This window comes from Coloeus monedula, assembly GCF_965178545.1.
Source record: "Coloeus monedula genome assembly, chromosome: 15".
Classification (NCBI taxonomy): Eukaryota; Metazoa; Chordata; class Aves; order Passeriformes; family Corvidae; genus Coloeus; species Coloeus monedula.
Genome location: NC_138795.1, coordinates 6,727,526 through 6,748,213, shown reverse-complemented (window position 1 = coordinate 6,748,213; position 20,688 = coordinate 6,727,526). Strand labels below are relative to the sequence as shown.

General features: G+C 52.2%; 1 protein-coding gene across 3 annotated transcripts; it reads left to right on the top strand.

Moving 5' to 3' along the window:
* Positions 1 to 288: 288 nt before the first annotated feature.
* On the top strand, positions 289 to 20,416 carry TCOF1 (treacle ribosome biogenesis factor 1). 3 transcript variants are annotated; one of them, XM_082291703.1, is made up of 18 exons: positions 289 to 411; positions 968 to 1,023; positions 3,682 to 3,824; positions 4,552 to 4,658; positions 4,932 to 5,280; positions 6,110 to 6,198; positions 6,653 to 6,877; positions 7,502 to 7,771; positions 11,726 to 11,900; positions 12,047 to 12,189; positions 14,047 to 14,220; positions 14,687 to 14,918; positions 15,145 to 15,233; positions 15,955 to 16,183; positions 17,206 to 17,775; positions 18,798 to 18,904; positions 19,407 to 19,443; positions 19,899 to 20,416. In XM_082291703.1, exons 1-17 carry the CDS (start codon positions 301 to 303, stop codon positions 19,437 to 19,439), a joined length of 3,102 nt encoding a protein of 1,033 aa, XP_082147829.1. In that variant the 5' UTR covers positions 289 to 300; the 3' UTR covers positions 19,440 to 19,443; positions 19,899 to 20,416. The 3 variants fall into 3 exon arrangements, with proteins under 3 accessions (XP_082147829.1, XP_082147830.1, XP_082147828.1); XM_082291704.1 differs by having other exon boundaries at positions 15,148 to 15,233; positions 19,407 to 20,416; XM_082291702.1 differs by having other exon boundaries at positions 19,407 to 20,416.
* The last annotated feature ends 272 nt before the right edge of the window (positions 20,417 to 20,688 follow it).

The following is a 20,688-nucleotide window of genomic DNA, read 5'->3' as shown; positions in this document are numbered from 1 at the left end:
TTGTCCTCCATCCCCAGCCGAGGGGGTGTGAGAGAATCTCATGGGGTGAACCCCGCTCTTCCCCGGCATTCTTCCCGCCTCCCACTGGGATGGCATGAGAGACCCCATGGGGTGACCCCCTCCTTCTTTCTCCCCCTCTTCCCCCCGTGGCGGTGTGAGAGACCCCCACGGGCTGACAAACCCCTCCTCACCGAGTCCCCCCACACGCTGCCCCCAGCGACTCCCGGCACTACATTTCCCATGGGGCCGCGCGGCGGAAGCGGAAGTGGCGTCTCTCCGGCGCGGCACGCGGGCCGCGCCATGGCCGCCGACGGCGGCGGCGGGCGGGAGCTGCTCGCCCTCATCCACCAGCACCTGCTCCGCGGCGGCTTCGCGCGGGCCGCCCGGGAGCTGCAGGCGCAGAGCGGGCAGGTAACGGGCGGCCGGGCTCCGGCCGCGGGGGTGGCAGCGGGGGCGCGGGGGGGGGGGGGGTGCGGCGGTCTTGGAGCGCGGGCCTCGGCGGGGCCGCAGGGCCCGGTCCCCCTTCGCGCCCTCACCGACCACCGGGAGCGCCGTGTGAGGGCCGGGCGCGCCGCGGGCCTGAGGCTGCACGCCGGCCCGCAGCTCCACGCTGGACCCACGTGGTGTCCCTGCACCCAGCGGGTGCTCCTGGTGGCCGCGGGGCGTCCCGGCCCCGAGCCGGCCAGGGAGAAGGGAGAAGGCTGGCAGCCCGCCCGGAAGAGCCTCCCGTACTGGGGGCTGCTGCTCCCCGAACACGTGCTGCTCCGGGAGAAGTCTCCAGGGGAACACGTGGCCCTGGGTGCAGCGCGGCGGGAGTGGGAGGGATTCGCCGGGAGGTGTGTGCAGGGAGACACGGTCCCGTTCTCCTGGGGAGTCTTGGATGGGCCCCTACGGTCGCTGCTTCTGTCTGGTGGTCACATCCCGAAACGGGGCCGGTGCCTGACTGGTGTTCACTCTGCTTTCACAGAAATTGCTCCCTTCCCTCTCGACCTCTCTCGAGGACATCTTTACCCACTGGGAAAAGTAAGTCAAAGGAGAGAATAAGTATCAAATATGTTCCAGACTGTGCTGACGGCTAAGCTGCGTGGCATGTGTGATTTTTATTTGCTGGAATTCCGTGTTGTTGGAGGATTTCCGATGATAACTGTGCTCAGCAGAGTTTTCTCCTAACCTCTGGTTTCACAGCAATTCATTTCAGATGTTCAGGATATGCTGGTTTAAAATTTCCTGAGCTTGGAGATAAGTTGTTACTTCAGTTTTGAGCAGATGATGCTGGTTGATGCTGGAGTGTTGTGGAGCTCAGAGTCATGCTTTACTGCAAGAAATCTGTTCCCCAGTTCTGTTTCACTTTCTTTTTAAAGCCACGTGCTTTGCAGGATTATTGACCCGAGAACAGAGAAGTTGAGCAGATGCTGAAATGCCAGAACTCTTACAGGGACTTAAACCTTGGCACAGATCACAGATGATCTGACTCAGAGGAAATCTCTTGGTTTCAGCCTGTCCTTTCAAGTTCTTACATGTTCCAAACGCCTTCCTGCATCGTTATCCCCCATTTGAAGGTCTGCAGGAGGGAGTCTTCCCATCTGTGATATTTGCACCCAGCCTGTGCTCGCTTTGGTTGGATGTTGGAGTGCAGCACTGCAGAGAAGCCTGTGGCAGCCTCAGTGCTGGGTTATCTGGGAATCGTGGAGTTGGGAGCACTGGAGTGAGGATCTCCTCAGCATGGCCATGCCAGCAGCCTTGGGAAGTGTTTTTTCAAAGGTGTTTTCTGCTTGATGCCTTGTGCCTTGCTCTTGTCCTCCATCCCTGAGCAGGAGAAAGGCTGGATCTAGATGAGGATGTAGCAGCTTAGAAATACATTTGCAGTTCCTCCCTCTGACAGTTCACTGCGCTCATGGGTGCTGATGGTGACCTTCCCACGGGCTAGTTATCCTGCCTGCTGCAGCAAGCCTTCCCAGACACTGTTGCTTTTAAAATTGAGGGGCAACAAGGCATTTGCATTAGGCTTAATTCCTTTTTCTTCAGTGTCACCCTTCCCTTATGGTTCTGCCCCACAATGACATCTGTTTTTCCTGGTCTGTCTGAGTTCTGCCTGGTTGGGAGTCAAAATGAGAGATGTGTTGGCCAGTAGTTATCTTAATCCTGGAGTGCTCCTGTGAGTGAGCTGCCTTTATCACTTGCTGTTGCTTCATAGGTGTTTTGGCCCAAAAATATCCTTCCTTAATCTACCCTGTGGCTCTTGCCCTTCTCACCAAGGCCATCCTTGGTGCTGTCCTGCAGAAACTCTTCCAGAGTGAGCCTAAAGCTGAGACTTGCCATTACAGGAGTGGCCTCCCTCCAGAGCTGCATTTGCTCTTGGAGGATGCAGAGAGGGGGTGGAAGGGTGCCTTTGGAGCAGGGGAAAGCTGGACCAGTTCAGCCCTGGGAGCAGCCTGAGCTCTGCAGCCCTCAGGATATTCTGGAATGCCACAGGGACAGCACTAGCAGACACCATTTCTTCCCTTCAGAGAGTGTTCCTGAGCTCCTGGTCATTCACAGCAAATTCTCATATCAGGCTGTGTTGTGCTGTCAACAGCCACTGGATCAGGAAGGTGTTGCAGGATCAGAGCTACCTGTGTGGGTTGCCCTTTTGCTTTATTAAAATGATTGTTGGAGTAGCTACAGGACTTTCTAAGAGCCAACATGCCTTTGGTGCAGCCTGCTTGCACAAAACTTGCTGTTGCAGCTGTGCTGCCAGAACACTCTGACACCATGCACAATCTTTACTCGTCAAATTATTAAACTAATCTTGTTTTTAAAACAGATGAACTAATAAAATGAGCTAAACTGGGCCAGAAGAGAGGATATTTGCTTCTGATAATTGTGTGTCCCAGGGCTTAGAAGTATTGCATGTGTGAATCACACCAGTGTGTGCCCAGTGTTACCCTTGTAATAAAGCAAAGGTGTTGTCTTTAATTCTCACATGAAAACGTGGGTAACTTTAGCCACATCATCTGTTCTGGTACAGGTAGGATTTAGAGCCTGGAAGGAAAATCTTTCTCCAGCTTAATGTTTTAACCCAATTGAGCAGCTTAAGTGTTTAATACTTATGTGGCCTCTTCCTCCTGTTTTTCCAACACATCTTCCGTAGGTCCAGCCACTTCCTTTCTTAAACCTCTTTGCAACCTGACTTTCCTGCCCTTTTGACTTGAGAGCCCAAGTTCAAATAGCTTTTGTACCCTTTAGATTGACTTCTCCTGGCCCTGTGGAATACCAGGACCTGGTATTGTGGGAATATCTGCCCTAACCCTGAGGCTACACTTACTCTGAGGCTGTAGCTGCCTCCTGGAGATGGAATTTGTTCTGGAGGATGCCTTCTATCGAGCACCAGCCTGACTGTGTATGTTTTTATTTCTCTGCTAAAGTGAGAAAGAGTCTGCCTAGGGCACAGAAAAATGGTCTAGGTTCAGTATCTCCTGTGAGTGTTGCAGGGGTATGTTGCTCTTGGACGTCTACTGAGGACTGGAGATGTCCCTTGGAGGTTAGAGAATTATTTCTCCCACCCTCTTAGGAATTCCTCTGTAGAGAAATGACACTGCCTATTCTTAGGCTGGAGCCTGATCTGAGAGTGAATGAATAATTATATTCTAATTTGTTCAAGATATTTTTTTCCCCGTTTTGATACCCATTGTCTTCTCTCAGAACTCCACCAAATTCCAGGAGAAGAAAGGTGAGTGATGAGGAGGCAGCCATCCCAGAAAAGATCAGAGTTCCCGATCCCGTGAGCAGCTCCGAGAGCTCAGAGAAGGAAGAAGATGAGAAAGAGAAGGCGGAAGCGGCAAATGGTAGGAGCCTTTCATCTCCTGGAGTTGACAGAGTAGGACTGGAGACTTGTGTAGGAGCAGCCCAGCTTGCTTGGCTAGAGAAAATGTTTGTAAAGTGATGGCTATTCGTTTGTGCTCATAGAAAAATAGGACAACTAATTTAGCACCCCCTTCTCGTGTGGAGTTTCTGAGGAGCACAGATGTCTGCTGAAGCTAGAAAAAACCTGTTATGATTCATTGGGGAGGGATGGGTGTTGTTGCTTGGATGAAGCTTTGGGAACCTCTTGCTGCCCACTGTGGAGCACCGTCTAGTTGGTCCCAGGTGTGTGTTGGGCCAGCAAAGGCAGGCCTGTTTCATGGATCAGGGAAGCTCTTGTTAGTTGGTCTGGAAAGCCAGTGCCCTGTGTCTGAGGTGGGGATAGGTCTCCCGTGCAGCTGATGTAGGAGGTGTTGGCTTGTGGAGTCTAACAAAAACCCCTGTCTGATATATTTTGGCTCAGTCTGATCTGCTGTAGACCAGCCTTTGGAAAACTGCAGATCTTGAGAGGTTCTCTGTCTTGGTGGCTGGGAGAGGGAAGGGGTGGAGAAGCAAAGCACTTGCCTGTCACAGGGACAGCAGTGGTGATGGTCTTGGGTCAGGTGTGGAGATGGGACACTGTCCTGCTACTGGGGCCCTCCTTCAAACCAGAGACTGTGTTGGTGTGAGAAACACACTCACACAGCTGTTGTGTGGCTCTCTCCTGTGCAGCAGCCAGCCTTTCTCTGGCCACGAACTCAGTAGTGAATGTAGAAAGCAGTGAGGAAGATGAGTCCTCATCAGAAGAGGAGGCTCCGCCTGGGAAAGGTGCAGTGACGGTAAGGCAATGCTCCTGGCCTTGAAGGCTGCTGGTACTCTGAGGTCAGGACTGTCCCAGATTCATCAGCATGTGTAGAATTGTGTCCTGGGGTGGAAATCATATTTAAATGACCCTCCTATGCTGCCATAAGCCTTTTCTTAGATACCTGTCCCCCAAACACTTCCTTAAAGAGCTCTGGCTTACCTGGCTGCCACATTGCTGTTGTGGGTACATTGTCTCCAGTTAGCTCCTCATCTGTGTGTAGCCTTCTAATTTCCTTTATTTCCTGTAGGTGACAGCAGCTGTGGTGGGTAGCAAAGCTGCCAACTCCCTGCATTCTCCTCCCAAGCCCACTGCCCCAGCAGGCAGAGCAGCGGTGCTCCCTGCTGCCGACAGAACTGTGCTCTCTAACAAGCAGCAGCCCAGTGCCTCAGCTGCAGCTCCAGCCCCGGCCAAGGACCAGAAACTGCCTAGTTCTGGGAAGCCTGGACATGCCACAGCAGCTGTGGCCAAAGTAGGGCAAAGCCGAGCACCAGTAACAACCAAAGCACCGGAAAGTTCCAGCAGCAGCAGCAGCTCCTCATCTGAGAGCGAGGAGGAAGAGGAGACACCAACTGTGAAGGCCCCAGCCCCCAAAACGGGTAAGGAGCCTGCAGGGTGGGGTAGGTGTGTGTGAGCTCCAGCTCTGCAGCAGATTGGATCTGAGACGTGCCTTCAGCATGTTCCTTTCAGCTTCCTTGCTGGAAAGCTCAGAGTGATGCTTGTTCCTTGGGGAGGCTGCTAGAACACTGCAAAGCAGCCAGCTCCGGAGCTCCGTGGGATGAATCCAGCGTGCTTGCTCCCATTTCAAGCAGCAGATCCTGTGCTAAGATGTCTGGCAGCACCCAGCACATACCCAGGGGTTGGGGGTAACCGTGTAGCCTGTCCAGAGGAGATGCAGTACAAATGCTGCAGATACTTTCAGCTTTATGGAAAGGCACGACAGTGTTGTTTCTTTATTCCCAATTGCAAAGGGATTAGTTTTGGGATTTGAAGTCTTCAGGGAAATCTTTAAATGTTTTGAAGTGTGTCTCTGTGTGTTGGAGGAGGAGGGTGAGAAAAAAATCATTGAAGTTCTGGAAATGATCCTTCTCTTGGCTCTTTTCCAGCAGAGGCCCAGCCAGGGTGGGTGCCCCTGCAAGGAGCTGTGTGTGGCTGGGCAGCACCGTACAGGGTCAGAGTGTGGCCAGGCAGTATTTCCCATCTCTGCCTGCACTCGAGGAGTGGTGTTTCTGGGCCAGCATTTGTCTGGAGAAGCTGTTCCCAGCAGGCCATTGATGTTTTCAGCAGGGCTAGGTCCTCTTTCCTGCAAATCCCCTTAACCCTCTCTGTGGCTTGTTTTGTTTCCCTGACATCAAAAGCCACATTAGCATCACGCTCTGGGGGCTCAGAGCAGGCAGCAGCCGTGACTTCTCCTCGCTTGTGTTTCAGAGCCGGCGGCTGGGGCCGCCAAGAGCAGCAGTGAGGAATCAAGTGAGGACACATCCTCTGAGGAGGAGCTGGCAACTCCAGCCATCCAGGTAACCTCTCCAACATGGAGTCTTTGACCCTAGGAAGTCATTTCCCTTCTTTTGAAAGAGAGAGGAAATGCTGCAGTGCTGTATTTTGACATCACACCTTACCTTGGGTGTGTGAGATCCCCAAACCCAAGACCAGAGCACATGCTGTGTGGCCGAGACCCCTGCTGACATCAACCATTCTATTCCAGTTTCTACTAGTGCCTGAAGCTGAGGGAGATCCTTGGATCTGTAGGAGGTGATTAGTATGCAATTTGATGGATATAGCCAGGCAGTCTATGGAGAAAGTGACTTGCTTCAGATATTCCACAGCCCATGGGTCTGAACAAGTGTGTCCTGGTCAAAATTAGCAAGGTAGCTCACTTTAAAACAGATTCTATGCAGTTAGAGCTTTCAACCATTTTCTTCTGAGGTGTTACCTGATTCTTCTGTTCCCTTTTGTTCCCCCCATTCCCAGGCCAAGCCAGCTGTGAAAACAGTGCAGTCTAATGCAGCACCTGTGAAAAGTGCACCTCCTGCTCCAGTGTCCCTTAAGAAGAATGCAGTGAAACAAACAGCACTGGCAGCAAGCCAGGCCAAACCTGCATCCACAACAGTTCCTGGGGCTGCACAGCCTGATGACACATCAGAGAGCAGCAGCTCATCAGACAGTGAAGATGAAGAACGTCCGTCAGTAACCCAAGTGCGTGTCTCCGAGATCCCCTCTCTCCTTGCCTGCCTGTCAGGGCTAGGGACCGCAGTGAAAAGAAAATTTTGTAGATGCGTGTAGTGTGTAGCAAAGTCATGTTGGGGGTGGGAGGAAGGAGGCGTGAGGTGTTAAAAGGCACCTCCATGTCTTTGCTCTGAGCTTTAATCAACCCATTGTGCCTTTCTTTGAAAAACCCATCAGTACTTTTAAATGAAAAAAAACCCCAGCGTTTCTTTTCCCACCTGAAGAGGCAAATTATTGTGGTGGAATTTGCTTCTCAGGTACAAATTGCAATAAACAGTGTCTAATTTGGCAAACTGTAGTGCAGCTGGGCTTCCCTGCTGTGGAGAGTGCAAAGTGCTGCCTTGTACCTCACTGGAGGGGACTGGTAGTAGCAGCAGGCTGATGAAGAATGCCTGGTCTTGCTTTCTCATCTTGGGAGACCATCCCCACACAGCTAGATGAAAGAATTCCTTGTGTCCTGCCAGTCACTAATCTTCCTTCTGGGTTTGCCTTTCCTGGGGGGCTCTGAAATGTCTTCCCTTGATTATAGTCTGAGCAAATGAATTATGCTGCTGTGGGATTTGCCTTGTTTCACTCTGTTCATGTCTTGTCCAGACAAAGCCGCCTCCAAAATCCTCCCAGGCCATCCCATCCCCAGCAAAACGTACACCAGCAGCATCGCTGTCCATCAAAGCAGCTCCAGCAAAATCACTCCCACTGTCCCAAGGGAAGACAGCACCCAAACCAGCAGTGCCAAAGCAGGCTAAAACCTCCCTGGGAAGGACTGGTGCTCCCACAAAGCCTGCTGAAAGTGTAAAGCCAGTGGAGAGCACTGCCTCGTCAGCCAGTGAAGAGGAGGATCTCCCTGTGCCCATCAGCCAGAAGGTAGGTGCAGCATTCAGCCCAGTGCTAAGGGATGGGATGTGCAAGACTAATGTTTATCTCTTAAATGCTGCTACTGATCTCCTTGAAACATCAGGAGTTACCTTGTTTCTCAGTCCCTCGGAGAGGAAGGTCTTTCTATTTGGAAGCAAGTACAGCCCCACTCTTCTCACACAGCCGTACCAGAGGAGGTGGGAGGCAAATGGTTTGGTACCAGCTGTCCACTTGTGCCCTGCCCTTCTGGAGTGGCCTTGTGTGCAGGGTCACAGGTAGCTTGGTCTTGGCTTTCCTGTGAGGGTTTGGTTAGAGTTCTCTAACCAAAGGAGAAGGACTGGGAGTTCACACTGGACTCCGGTGGCTAAACTGAAAGGGTTGCAAATCCCTTCCTGAGTGCATCCCTAGGCACATTGTATTGAGACTTTCTGCCACAAGTCTGAGCTGCAGGACACTTCAGAAAGCGCCCTGAAAGCAGCCCTTTGGAGCTGCAGCTGAGCAAATGTCTGCAAAGGAGGAAGGGAAGCTGGGGGTAGAGCCTCACGTGTCCTTGCAGGGAGCCTCTTTGTCAACACGTCCTTTCACTATTGACAGGCAGGAGCCAGCAAGGCTCTGCATTTTTGTCTTCATAGCCTTGGTCTGCTAAGGTGGGTGGAGGGGGACGCTTCTCTAACAGTTGGCTCTGTGCTGCTCTCTTCCTGCATGATTGATTATATGTGAGGATTCAGCTCTAGGTGACAGGAACAGCTATTTGATAGCTGTGCCATGAGGTCCCACTGTAAAACCATCGAGATTTGTCCGTTTTAGCAGGATTTTTATGCTGGAGTAGGTTTGTGTCGTACAGTGTTGTTTCTGTGAAGCTGGCAACAGCAAGTTTTACCTGCTGATTTAACCACTGCAGCATCTTCCCTTTTGCAAACTGACATTTACCCCTCGACAGCCAGAGTCAGCAAGGAAGAGCTCGTCATCAAGGGAGCTCTATTTTTGCCAAGCAGGCTGTTCCTTCCCATGTTAGTAGCCTACAGGCAGAGACCACGAGTGAAGCCTGAAGATAAACCATTGGGCTTAGCTGTGTCCACAGTCCTGTCCTCCCAGTCAAACTCTTCTTAGCTCATCCCTCACCATCTGCTACTTGGGCATATGCTAACCACTGACTTACTGTATCCTGCAACTTCCTCTGGCTTCTGTGCAAGATCCAAAGAGATACCGAGCGTTGGAAGCTGCTTCATCTTTCCCTGTGGGGGTGGATTAGCACAATTAAAATGAACATCATGCCTAAATTGAACTGCTTAATTGGTGTGTTTACCCGTGAAGACTCAGGAATATTTAGTTAAAGAAGTTGACAAGGTGTTCGCATATTTTGGGGGGAAAGGATGGTGATGGGGGACAGTCTGACCTTAAAGACGCTGTGAGCTGCTTTTCTTTTGGAACTGCTAATTTTGCTCTGCTGCTTCTTTCCTGAGTGTTTTGAGCCAAAGGTGCCACTTGAGCCCTCTGTAGACAGGCTTTGGCTTCTGTTTACAAGGAGTGGGTGTGAGATGCACGTGCAGCCGTGTGTTGGGAACCCGTGTCTTCCTTGAGCATCCCAGGAAAACCCGTGTGGGTTGTGCTGACAAAAGTTGTGCCAGCAACTTTTTATCTTGGAATGCAGGTCCTGTGGGGAGAGGCCGAATCTCCCAAGAGACTGAGGGTCTCTTTCCCTCCTTGAACCCTGCTCCCCTTGCTGTGCAGGTGGCAGTTGTCCCTTTGCTCGGCCATGACCCAGCTGAGACACTGGTCCCAGTCCATACAGGGTGGTGTTCCCGAGGCACACAGGCAGTGCTGGAGTGTGATTTTACAACGTGCTGGGCGCACGTGGCTCAGTGTTGTTCCCCCTCTTGTCATGCAGCGCTGCAGGATGCAAATGGACCCAGCGAGTGGCAGATGGGTTGTGCGGAGCTGAGTCATCACACTCACTGAGCCACAGGCAGCTCCTGCTTTGGGGGCTGGAGAAGGAGCAGGAAAAATTATTTCCTCTTGAGTTATTTTCCTCCTCTCTGAGTTACTTCAGTACCTGTGACTCTCGAGCTGTCAGAAGCTCTCTGCCTGTGTTACCTGCTCCCTGGATGTAACTCAGCTGTGCTGTTGGCCAGATCCCACCTGAGGCTGTCATCCGTCTGATGTGGATGGATGGACCTTGGTGGCCTCCCAGGAAGATCTGAGGCTGTGTAAACCTTATGGTGGTTTCTGTGTGGATGCTGTTATGTTCTTTCCATGTTAAGATGCCCCTGCATGGCAGCTCTTTCTCACTCCATAGCTAAGTTAGGAAATGGAGCAGCCCTGTGCTGTGCATCCACATAGAGGGAGAAGCTAGACCTGTTGCTATGCAGGGCTTAAAACTGAGTGAGCTTAAAACTCAGTGGGCTCTGATCTTGGTAAGCTCTTCCCTTGCACAGCAGTGTTCAGAACAGCAGAGAGGAGCTAGCACGTTCAGAGCAGTGTGTGTGAATTCTTCTGACTGCTTCAAGTACTTGTGTCTCTTCAGCATTGCAAAGCTGGCCTCTCTCCTGGAGATTGTGACTCACTGGTATCAAAACAAAACAGAGGAGTGAGGTTTGCAGTCCCCCCTCCCCAAGCACTTGTGGAGGTTTCTGTTTCTCTAAGCAGAGTCAAATGTGCTTGGCTCGTTTGGAGAGCTGTTCTGTAATGGGATAAACATGCAGATGCTGTTGTCTGTTTAGTGTTTGGCTTGGAGATGATAAACAGTGCCCCAGTGGCAGCCCGTGGCAGGGCTGTGCCAGGAAGCGCACAGTAGGATTGGTCTTCCCAAAAGGCTGCTAAGCTGGTGCTCTCTGCTGCGGGCTGTGGGGGTATCACTGCATTGGCAGCATGGCAGGGGTGGGGCAGCCAGGCAGGAATCTCTCATGGAGCGCCAGAGCAGGCTGGCGTCACATGCAGGGTGCACAGGGCCTGCCTGCCCTGGCAAACACGATGTACTCTTTGGCAGAGCAGCCCGGAGATGAGCCATGAGTGGAGTAAATGAGCGGGTGCAGAACACTGCCAGCCTGGGGAATATCTGCAGGGGAGGAAATTCCCAGATCATCCACAAGCACTGCCTCTCCCTCTGCTGTTGCTAGCCTTCAGTGTGCAGGAGGGGGATCCGCAGTCCTTGGAGAGGGGCCAGGAAGAGAGTGAGTCTCACCTGGCAGTCGTGTATCTGAGGCACAGGTGACTGTGGCTTTCTAGTGCTGACACAGCAGGGAAAGTGGCTTTTGGTCTATCCTGGAAGATCTGAGTGTTGACAAGTGCTGCAGAAAGACACAGCCCAAGTGAGTGTCAGAGGTGTTTTGTTGTCTGGAGATGTCTAAATTCTTAGACCTGTTGACAAATCAGTTTCCAAGTTGAGTTGCACTCTCTATCTGCCCCACCTCCCAAACCCTTGTGTCAGCCCTGTGTCTACACTGAGCTCTCTAGCAGCTGCAGGCTGTAGCTGCTCTAATACTGTCTCTGAATCTTGCAAGTGTTATGGCACAAGGCTTCCCAACTCCTACTGATTCCCTGAGCTGTAGGTCGTGCTTAAATGAGAGGCTTCCTTGGAGTGGGAGTCTTGGGGTTGCAGTGCTTGTCCTGCTCTCAGGCTCCTGCCCAGCCAGCATCTCTGCTTCAAGAAGGAATTGCTGTTAGGAGCTTACACGCACTGTTAGCCTGTGTGCTCATGTAAAACACACTTGGGCTTTCTGTCAGAAGGAAATTTCTAAATGCAGAGAGATGTATCTACAGCTGCTCAGTCCAGGCAGGGACTGAAGCCCCTCCCACATGTAACACACCATGGATGGTGTGAGTGTTAGTAACTCTGTTAGGGTTACACACAAACTCTGTTAGGTTTACTAACAAAACCCAACCTGGGCTGAAACTGCACTTAAACTCCTAAACAACACCTGTACTAATACTGCATTTCTGGGCCTGTGTTTGTTTTTTGTTAAGAGGTTATCAGAACAGCCCAAGCCTGTTCCCAACCTGAGCCAGGCTGCTAAAGCTGGGCAGCCTGAAAAAGCAGTGGTAAGCACCTTGAAAAGCCAGGCCTCCGAAAGTGGGAGCAGTGACTCGTCTGACAGCGAAGAGGAGTCTCCTGCAGCACAGAGACAGCCTCCACAAGCTGGTAAGTTTCCTGGTAGTAGCCAGGATTCCTCACCTGCATCCTTATGGGTTTCTTCCTCTCCCCTGCACATGGAGCAGCTCCTGCTCTGGACAGCCACAGAGAGCAACTCTTTCTCACAGTGACAATGTCTTATGCTTTTCCTGCAGTGAAAACCAATTCTGTGCCCCAACCAACAAATGTGAAAAAGGCACCGGCTGCAGCACCAGCCACAGCCCCTCCAGCTGTGGACAGCAGTGATGATTCCAGTGAGGAGTCAGATTCAGAGGATGAAATAGTTCCCCCTTCCCAGGTGAGGAGCCACTGACCCACTGGCTATGTGGGCTTTTAGTGCTGCACACTCAGGACTTGGAAGGTGGTAATTGTGGAGGTGATGAGCAGTGCAGAGAAGCCTCCTGTTGGCTGGATCAGGTTTTCTTGGCAGTGTCCGTGGGTCTGGCTGACGCCAGCTCTAGGTGCACATCTCAGCCACAGCAATCTTGCAGTGTGTGAGAGCAATGGAGAGTGTGAGTGCTTTGACAGGAACATGAGTAGACGCACAACCCCAGACCTCCCCTGGGACTCTGTCCCCTCTGCTCTACTCCAGGAATTTAGACTGGAAAAGCAGCCAAATCCTTACAGAAAGTCTTTCCATGAGCTGTGTAGCTCCAAGGCAACCCATCGCCTGGTTCCTCCCAGACCCCTGAGGTTCTCTGGTTTTCTTTTCCGCAAGCCTTGGGAGGATGGAAGGATCTGCCCTGAGGTAGCACAGTGGTCCTGCTGCCTTTCAGCTGGAAGAGCCAGGCCCCTGCTTTGGAGAAGAGGGGTGACCCTGTATCTGTGCTGAGAGCGTCACTGAGTGTCACGGAGCTGATCCCAGCTCTCCCACTGGAATCTCCTTGTGTCTTCATGCCAGTCCTGTGGCTGACTCCCTGGGGCCAGAGCTGCCTCAGTGTGAAGCTATCTTGGGGGTGTCTGCACTTGTGCTGCAGTTTGAGCCCAAGAAACCACATTAAAAAACCCACTGACTGAGGAACACAGCTACTGTTCCTCATGGTGGAGGCTTGGCTGGTGCTCTGAGCCCAGGACTTGGTGGCCAAGCACATTTCATATCCCACACATGCCTTTGCTGGGAGAGGAGCATTATGAGCACTCAGGAAATCCTTCCCCGTGTTGGCCTAAGGCTGTGGCCCGCAGAAAGGCTGTCTCCCACCAGCTGATGGGCAGGCAGCCATCCTGAGCAGTCCTTGAGTAAAGCATGTTTATATTACTGAGATTGTATAAAATAATGCAGTTGCTGTAACTTGAGCTTTGTGTGAGAGGGCTGAGAGCTCACGTTGGGCTGGCAGCTCTGCACAGCAGAGCGGGGCCTTTTCCCTTCCAAAGGCCAGATGTTGTGTGAGGCAAATGTCAGCCCACAAAGGCCCAGCTTGTCAGAGATCTGGAGGGGGAGAGCTGCTCACGTAGCCTCGTCAGTAACACAAACCAGGAGGCTGAGTGCTTCTTCGTGGCTCCTGCTCTCTCCTCTGCTGGCATTTGTGTCATGGACCTGTCCTCAGTGACAGATTTCCATGCCTCTGGCCTTTCTATTTTTAACCCTTCTTTATTTCAAGTTTGATGGGAGGTTTCAAATGTGAGGTAACAAAATTGCTCTTGTTAATTTGACCCCTAATCTGTTCTTGCCTTGTGGATCCAGAGGCAGATTTTCCCTGTGGTCAGTGTCTTTGTTTATCTCTGTTGCCAATTTACTCTTGGTGTGTGATTATTAGAGTGTAGAAGACATCCTGGAGTCCAAGTGCCTGCCCTGCAAAGGTTTACAACTGCAGTCTTACACTGCTGGTGCTGCAGTGGGTAGGGATTCACAGCCTGCAAGCACAGCACATTTCCCCTGCCTGCCCTCAGGGTAGGTGCCTTTGGGGCACTGAGCTAATGCTTTTGGCACTCTCAGGGTGCTGCCCCTTATTTCTGCTCCTGGTTGTGCCAGAGGCCTTGCTCAGAGGCTCATGGGAGTCAGAGCTGGTCTGCAAAGGAGAGAATTAAAAAACACAAGTCTTGGTGCTGTGCTGAAAATGATGGAAGGGCTCAGGAGTTTGTGCTGGATTGGTGTATGCCTCTGGATCTTTTTCCTCCAAGTTTGCTCTGTCCTGATTTTCTTTCTCATCTCTTTAAGGGTCTGTCCCAGCAGAACGTCAAAGTAACTGCGGTTTCGAGCATGGTGGCTGCAAAGGCAAATGCCACCCTGCCTTCAGGGAAGAGGACAAAAACTCCTGCTGTCCCTGCAGCCAGCAGAGTGTCTGAGAGCTCGAGCAGTGATGCCTCAGAGCACAACGTGCTGGCAGGAAAGGTAATGATGGAGGAGACTGAGGTGGGGAGCTTTCCTGGGGAGAGGGAGAAGATGCATCTACTGGGGTCTGGGGCTGGTGCCATGTCCCCAGCTGAGGGATGTGTTCATGAAGCAGGGAGAGAGGGGCTTGCTCTATCCTAATCACGATTATCATCCCGTGAGATGAGGCAGAGGAGCAAAGGGTAGTCCTGGTACCTTTTCTGTTCCTGGCTCCCAGCTGGCTGGCTGGTTTCTTCCTTCTTTTGTGATAGCAGTTGTGTGCTTGGCCACAGCTGCCTGCTTCCCTTGTGGGCTGGGACCAGCTGGGCCCTCTTGAGAGGTTCTTGGGCTGACTGTGACATGAACTGGAACAGTACAGCTGAAGAAGGGCCAAGGTGGACTAAGCTCATCTACTCTGGGCTGCTGCTTGTAGTTCATGCAGTTAGTTATTCCTCCTTCCAGATCTATTTCATCTCCCTCTCCCTAGGTCCCCGCTGCTTCTAGCCAAAAGCAAACGGTTCCTGTGGGAAAAGCTCCTCCAGCCAGCACTGCCGCCCCAGGAAGTTCCACTGCCAAGGCAAGGAAGCCAGTCCTGCAGCCAGCACAGGACACCCACCCAAGCCAGCCCATGCCACCCACCCAGGCAGAGGACACCTCAGGCAGCAGCAGTTCCTCTGACAGTGACGAGGAGGAGGCACCCAAGCAGCCCCCCAAACCTGGTCAGTTCTCCCCAGAAGATGCTCTCGGTGCTACCAGGGTGGGGACAGCCTTTTGTTACTCCATGGGAGGTGTGCAGTGGTTGGAGAGGGGTGCCTCCTCTCCAGCCTGGCAGAGCACTCCCCTTCCTTTGGAGGCTGGCAGCCTTCTGGTGGCAGTGCTTGTGCTGGGGAGGTGAGCTCAGCCCCAGGCAGCAGTGGTTTAACAGGAGGAACTCTGCTCTTCCAGCAGGCTCCCTGCAGAAACCAGGAGAAGCCCAGACAGCCCACAGCTCCTCCTCGGAGTCCAGTGAGGAGGAGGAGGATGCAGCATCACAGGTATGGTACCTGAGCAGTCTGGATCTTCTCGGGTCTTGCAGCTGGCTCCTAAGTAGGACTGAGAGAGACTCAGTTCTCAACCATAGCAGATAAGGTGCTGGGTGGATTTGCCAGGAGAGAAATGGGGGTTCCCCAGTGCAGTGGTGTGAGCAAGGCCTTTTGGTGGGGGCAGAGAGAGAGAAGCTTTTGAACCTGGAATGCTTCCCTGGGCAGCCAGGCCTTGGGTCCAGCATTCATGGTGCCTTCCCTGGGAGAAGAGACAGGAGGACGTGGTACCTTGCAAGGGTTAAACCAGGAGAACTGGCGCACAGTGCCAAGAGCAGCAGGGATTTTTTTCCCCCCACTTTAGTTTGTAACTTAACCCACGTCCAAGACATGAGATTCCCTTTGTAAGTAACGTGCAGGGTGTGCAGTACATCTGCAGTGCATTAACTGTGCGTGGGCGCACGCTGATGGCCAGGAGCCTCCCCCAAGCCTGCCTTGCTGGGCGAGAACAAAGGAGCCCCTCTGGCCGCCAGCTTTCGAGGCTGTCAGCTCAGCTGGTGTCTGTCGGTGCTGGCCCCTCTCCTGGTAGCCCTGGGCTCTCACAGCAGGCTCCACAGGTGGCCAAAGGTGGACCCTTCACTTGGATTTTGAGGACAATAGCGGCAGAGACAGAGCTGCATGTCTGGTGTGTGGGAGGCTGCCCTGCCATGGCTCCTCAGTGTCTGTGCTGTTTCAGTCCCTCCTCACAGGCTACCCAGTCCTCTCCAAGACCCCAGTAACACCCCAGGCACCAAAGACGGTTCCCCCCCAGCCTGGAGGTGAAGCGGGGCCAGGGAAGGCAGCTGGGAGTGCTGCAAACTCCCTCGCCAAGGGCTCCCTGAAAGCAGCCCCAGCCGACAGCTCAAGCAGTGACAGCAGTGACTCCGACACAGATGACAACCAGGTGGCTGCAAACCACAAAGCAGGTGGGTCTTCTTTGGCAAGGTTGGGAATTTGCTTGGCCCAGGAGCGAAGCCATGCTGGCACAAAAGGGTGACACTGGGGAGGATGTCACTGGGACGAGCCCCGTTCCCAGTGTGTCTCTACCACAGAGCCACAGCATGGAGTGCTGCTGCCGTCTGCTGGCTTCCCTGGCCACAGCACAGCCTTCTCCCTGAACACCCTGCTTGTGCTGGCTGCCTCCAAGGCTCAGTGCCTTTGCCTCTTCCAGGATGTGCTTTAGCCACAGTAATTAACAGGAGCAGGTAGGGCTCTCCCTGGAGCCAGTGCACAGTGCATTGCTGGCTTCTGTGGAAGGTTCAAACACTGCCTGAAGAACATCTGCTGCACAGTGCTGGTATTCAAGCCTCCCCTTGGGCTGTGTGGGCTCTGCTGCATGTCTGGAGAGCAGAGGAGGGGAAGCAAATGAGAAGACCTGTGGAGAAACAAAATGTCCCACCATTTTCCTTGTTTGTTGGCAAATGGTAAGAGTTGGAGCTGGAAGCTGCTTCTGCTCTGATTGTGACCCTGACACTTTCAGATGAACTCTGACCCACACTAGAAACTCACATGGGTCTGTTGGTCCCTTGGGCACATCATGAAATTGTGCATAGGGCTGCTGAGGAGATCAGAACCATCTGTTTATGGGCTCAAGAGGGCTCAAGAGGGCTCAGGGGCTCTGGGATTGGCCAGTGGTGGTGATGACACGTGACAGTGTGGAAACCCCCACCACCCTGGGAAGTCCACAGCTTACTGGGGATGGTGTCCTGGGGAAGGACTGCTCTATCTATGCTCACCCATCTTGTCAAACAGCCAACTGTTGTGGCTGTTGTCACCACTTCAGGCTGAGGCATCTTTCTCTGACTGCTGTAGATGCCAACAAGTTTAGCTTTTTTTCTGGGAGAAGAACTGGATGCTCCTCTTCAAATGCATATTTCCATTCTCCTGTGACTAGTCTGTGTAATGAATGCTCCCTGAGTTGTCTTCTCTCTCTTGTCTGTTTCTGCAGAAAACAACCCCCATTCAGGGCAGGAAGCTACAGAAGCCTCCAACCAAGAGAAGGTGGCAGGAAAAACAGAGCCAGGTCATGCCAACCTCAAAGCTTCGCCACTGAAGAAAACCGTGGCAGTGAAAGAGAACAATATTGGGGCAAAAGGGGTGCAAGTGACCCCAGCATCATCACATGCCCTGCTGTCTGTCCCAGAGTCACAGCAGCCAAGCTCAGGGAGTGAAACTGAGGTCACCACTGCTGCCAGAGTCCCTGCAGTGCAGACAGTGGAGGGGTTGGAGGTGAAGAAGAAGAAGAAAAAGGAGAAAAAAGAAAAGAAGGAGAAAAAGAAACCATCCTCCACAGCCGACAAGGCTGTGAAAACGTCCAAGAGCAAAGACAAAGAGAACAAGAAGCAGAAAACGTCTCAGAAGCGGAAGCTGACGGGAGAGGATGGGGCTGTGGGGCAGCCCAAGGAGAAGAAACGGAAAGGGCAAACTAATGAAGAAGTACCCAAAAAGAAAAAGAAAAAAGCAGATGGTGACCTGGACAAGGTGGCAGGCAGCAAGGAAAAGAAAAAAACAGCTAAAAGTAAGCATGCTACACTTGGGGCGTAGTTTGCAATAGGTTCTTGCAGCTGATGCACATTCACCCTCTGGTGCAGGGCCTTGCAAGTAGCACCCACTTTCCCATTGGCTTCCTGCTTGGCTGCTTCCCGCATGGAATCATAGAGTCGTGTGGCTTGAAAAAGGCTTCTAAGTTCATTGAGTCCAACCACATCCCCAGGTACCATATCTGCAGGTCTTGTAAATGCCTCCAAGGTTGGTGACCACACCACTGCCCTGGGCTGCCTATTTCAGTGAAGAAATTTTTCCTAATATTCAATCTAAACTTCCTCTGGCTCAACTTGAGGCCGTTTCCTCTTGTGCTGTCACTTGTGACCTTCGTACAGCTTGTTGTTCTGTAGTGCCCTGCTCTCTGCCCTACTCCAAAGGCCATTTTTTTCTTTGCAGTGCAGCCTGTATTTGCAAATCAGAGCTGGTTTTGTGCTGGATCTCGTAGGCTTTAAAAAAAAAGGGGGAAGCTGGATTGGCTGAGCCACATCTGCTGGGGCATTTCTGTTCTGCTGAAATGCAGCCCTTATTTTTGGAGGAGACAGACTTGTCCATTGGCCCTTGTGTGAGCCGTTAAACAGGGGTGAGTGGAGCCTCTTGGAGCAGTTGTGCTGAGCTGAACCTTGTGTCCATCCTGTGTTAGCAGCTCCCCTGGCTCTCGTTTCTGGCATGTGCCCACCTACTCCAGCCCTGAAGCAGTTCCTTGGAGCAGGTGGGCAACAGAAGGTAGAAAGAAGGAAATTCTACATAATTCCACTTATATGTGTGCACAGATGGTGGGATCAAGCTGCTCTGGCTCAGGGGTATTAGGGAAACATCCCTGGGTGCAGCTGCCTGTGGCAGAGCTCTGCCTTCACCCAGTTCCTGCTCTGGAAATCTTGTTCAAGTTTGGATGTGATCAAAAACTTACTGGAGGTGCTCCTACCAGTCTGTGCTCCCTCTCAGAGGCTGACAATACCAGAGTCCCTCTCTTAGTTGGCTTTTCTTTCCCATTCCTAGAAAAGAAGACTGGGAAAGAAAAGAAGAAGAGCAAAAAGGCATCTTTGGAAGGGGCACCTGTAGCAGATGGCTCTGCTGAGGTTCACAAGAAGAAGAAGAAAAAGGAGGTATGTGTCAGACCCCGGGCTGTGGTGCTCATCCCAGCAGTGTGCCAAGCTAGAGAACGAACAGAGCCGTGTCCTGGCCTTGCTGGCAGTCCAGGGGAGCCTGCAGTTCACTGTGGCCAGTCCTAAGACACCCCGATCTTTGGCTGGGATTAGGGTGGCTCAAAGGGCTTGTTCCTGTATTGCTGCCCTAGGAGATTCCTTTCCCTGGAAAGGTCAAACCCAGGGATCCTTTTGGTGGCAAAGGACTTAGTCCTGTCTAAGTGCTGCTCTCCAGCTGTCTGTTCATCTCATTCTCAGCAGAAGCTGGAGCTCCTGAGGCTTGGCAGGCTTCTGCATCCCATCCCAAGGGCTTGAAGGGGGCACAGAGGGAGACTATAGGGTGTTCCATTTGGTGGCTGCCACCTCTACAGGGATGTATCCAGGAAGCCTCTGTGGCTTTGCTGGGTCCTTCATGTCTGTGGTGCAAATGATACTGATGTATTTTTCCTCCTTTCCATTTTAGAAGAAGAAAGCAGCTGAGCCTGAAGGATTGTGAGAAGGTACATGGCCTGTGGGGACTGGCCATTGGTACCCTGAGCGGCGTAACCTTGGCCACATTCAGAACTCCTGGGCCAGTTTTGGGAAGACAGTGTGGTCTCTAAGTGCTCACTGAGCCAGCCTGGCCTTAGACCAGAGGGCCAGGGAGTGGAGCAGTGTGAGGAATATCGTGCAGCCCTGTGCTGGCTTCTCTGGATGTGTCTGACCTCAACTCTTTAGCTGCTGAGAACTGGATGTCCAGCCTGGGTGTTGCTGACCTCTGTCACCAGCAGAGATGAGTGGCCTCTGGCAGTGTCTGTCTGTCCCTGCTGACCACAGGGAGCTTGCAAAAGCAGTGGGGATTAGATGGTGATGTTGTAGCCACCTGGAAGTGGACCAGATGCCTCTGCCCATGCTCTGCTCAGCTGTAAGGCTGTTCTCCTCCCCATCCCTAACTCTCTAACTCCTCTCCCCAAAGGTACCGCATTCCTGTGATTAAAGATTTATGGGTGAAGATCAAACAGAAGAGAGGAAAAAAAAAGGAAGCTCACCTGGAAAATTCCAGCTTTTTTCAAAATAGTAATTTATAACTTCTTTTAACTGACTTTTAGAGCAGAGCAGCGTAACTTTTCTGCCTCCTCCTGTCCTGCTGAGGCCCAGAGATGTGTTTATAGTCCCTCCAGATGGAATGGGACTGGAGGAGGCAGTTTGACCAGAACATAAACTGCTTTTCCCGTTGTTGACACCCAGCCATCCCTTTCTCTTACCACAGAGCTATATTTTTGAGAAAAAACTTTTACCTTTTTTCCCCTCCTCCTGTGACTTGTGGTGTCAGTCCTTTTGCTACTACAGAAGAGAGCTCTCGGGTTTCCTTTTTATTCCAACACTGACAGCAGTGATTATCATGTCCCTGGAGTTGCACTGAACAGTTGTGTGCAGCAGCTGTTCTCAGCCAAGGCAGAGTCAGTTTTTGTGTTGTTTTTTTATGAAATACAAAATAATAAACAACAAACAGTGAGATTTTACTTCAGCTGCTTTCAGGGGAGGCCAAGGCTGGCTGGCTCTGGAGGGTGGTGTGGGTGGGAGAGCAGAGCCCAGTGTCTGCCTGTCTGGGGCAGGAGGAACCCCAGGGTACAAGTGAAATCAAACAAGGGATGGGCGAGGAATGGGACAAGAAACACAGCCAATCCTGGGTGGAGATACAGCTGTCTCTGCCTGCAGAGATTTTTCTTTATCCCTTTTTGTTTAAGATTCATTTATTTTTAACC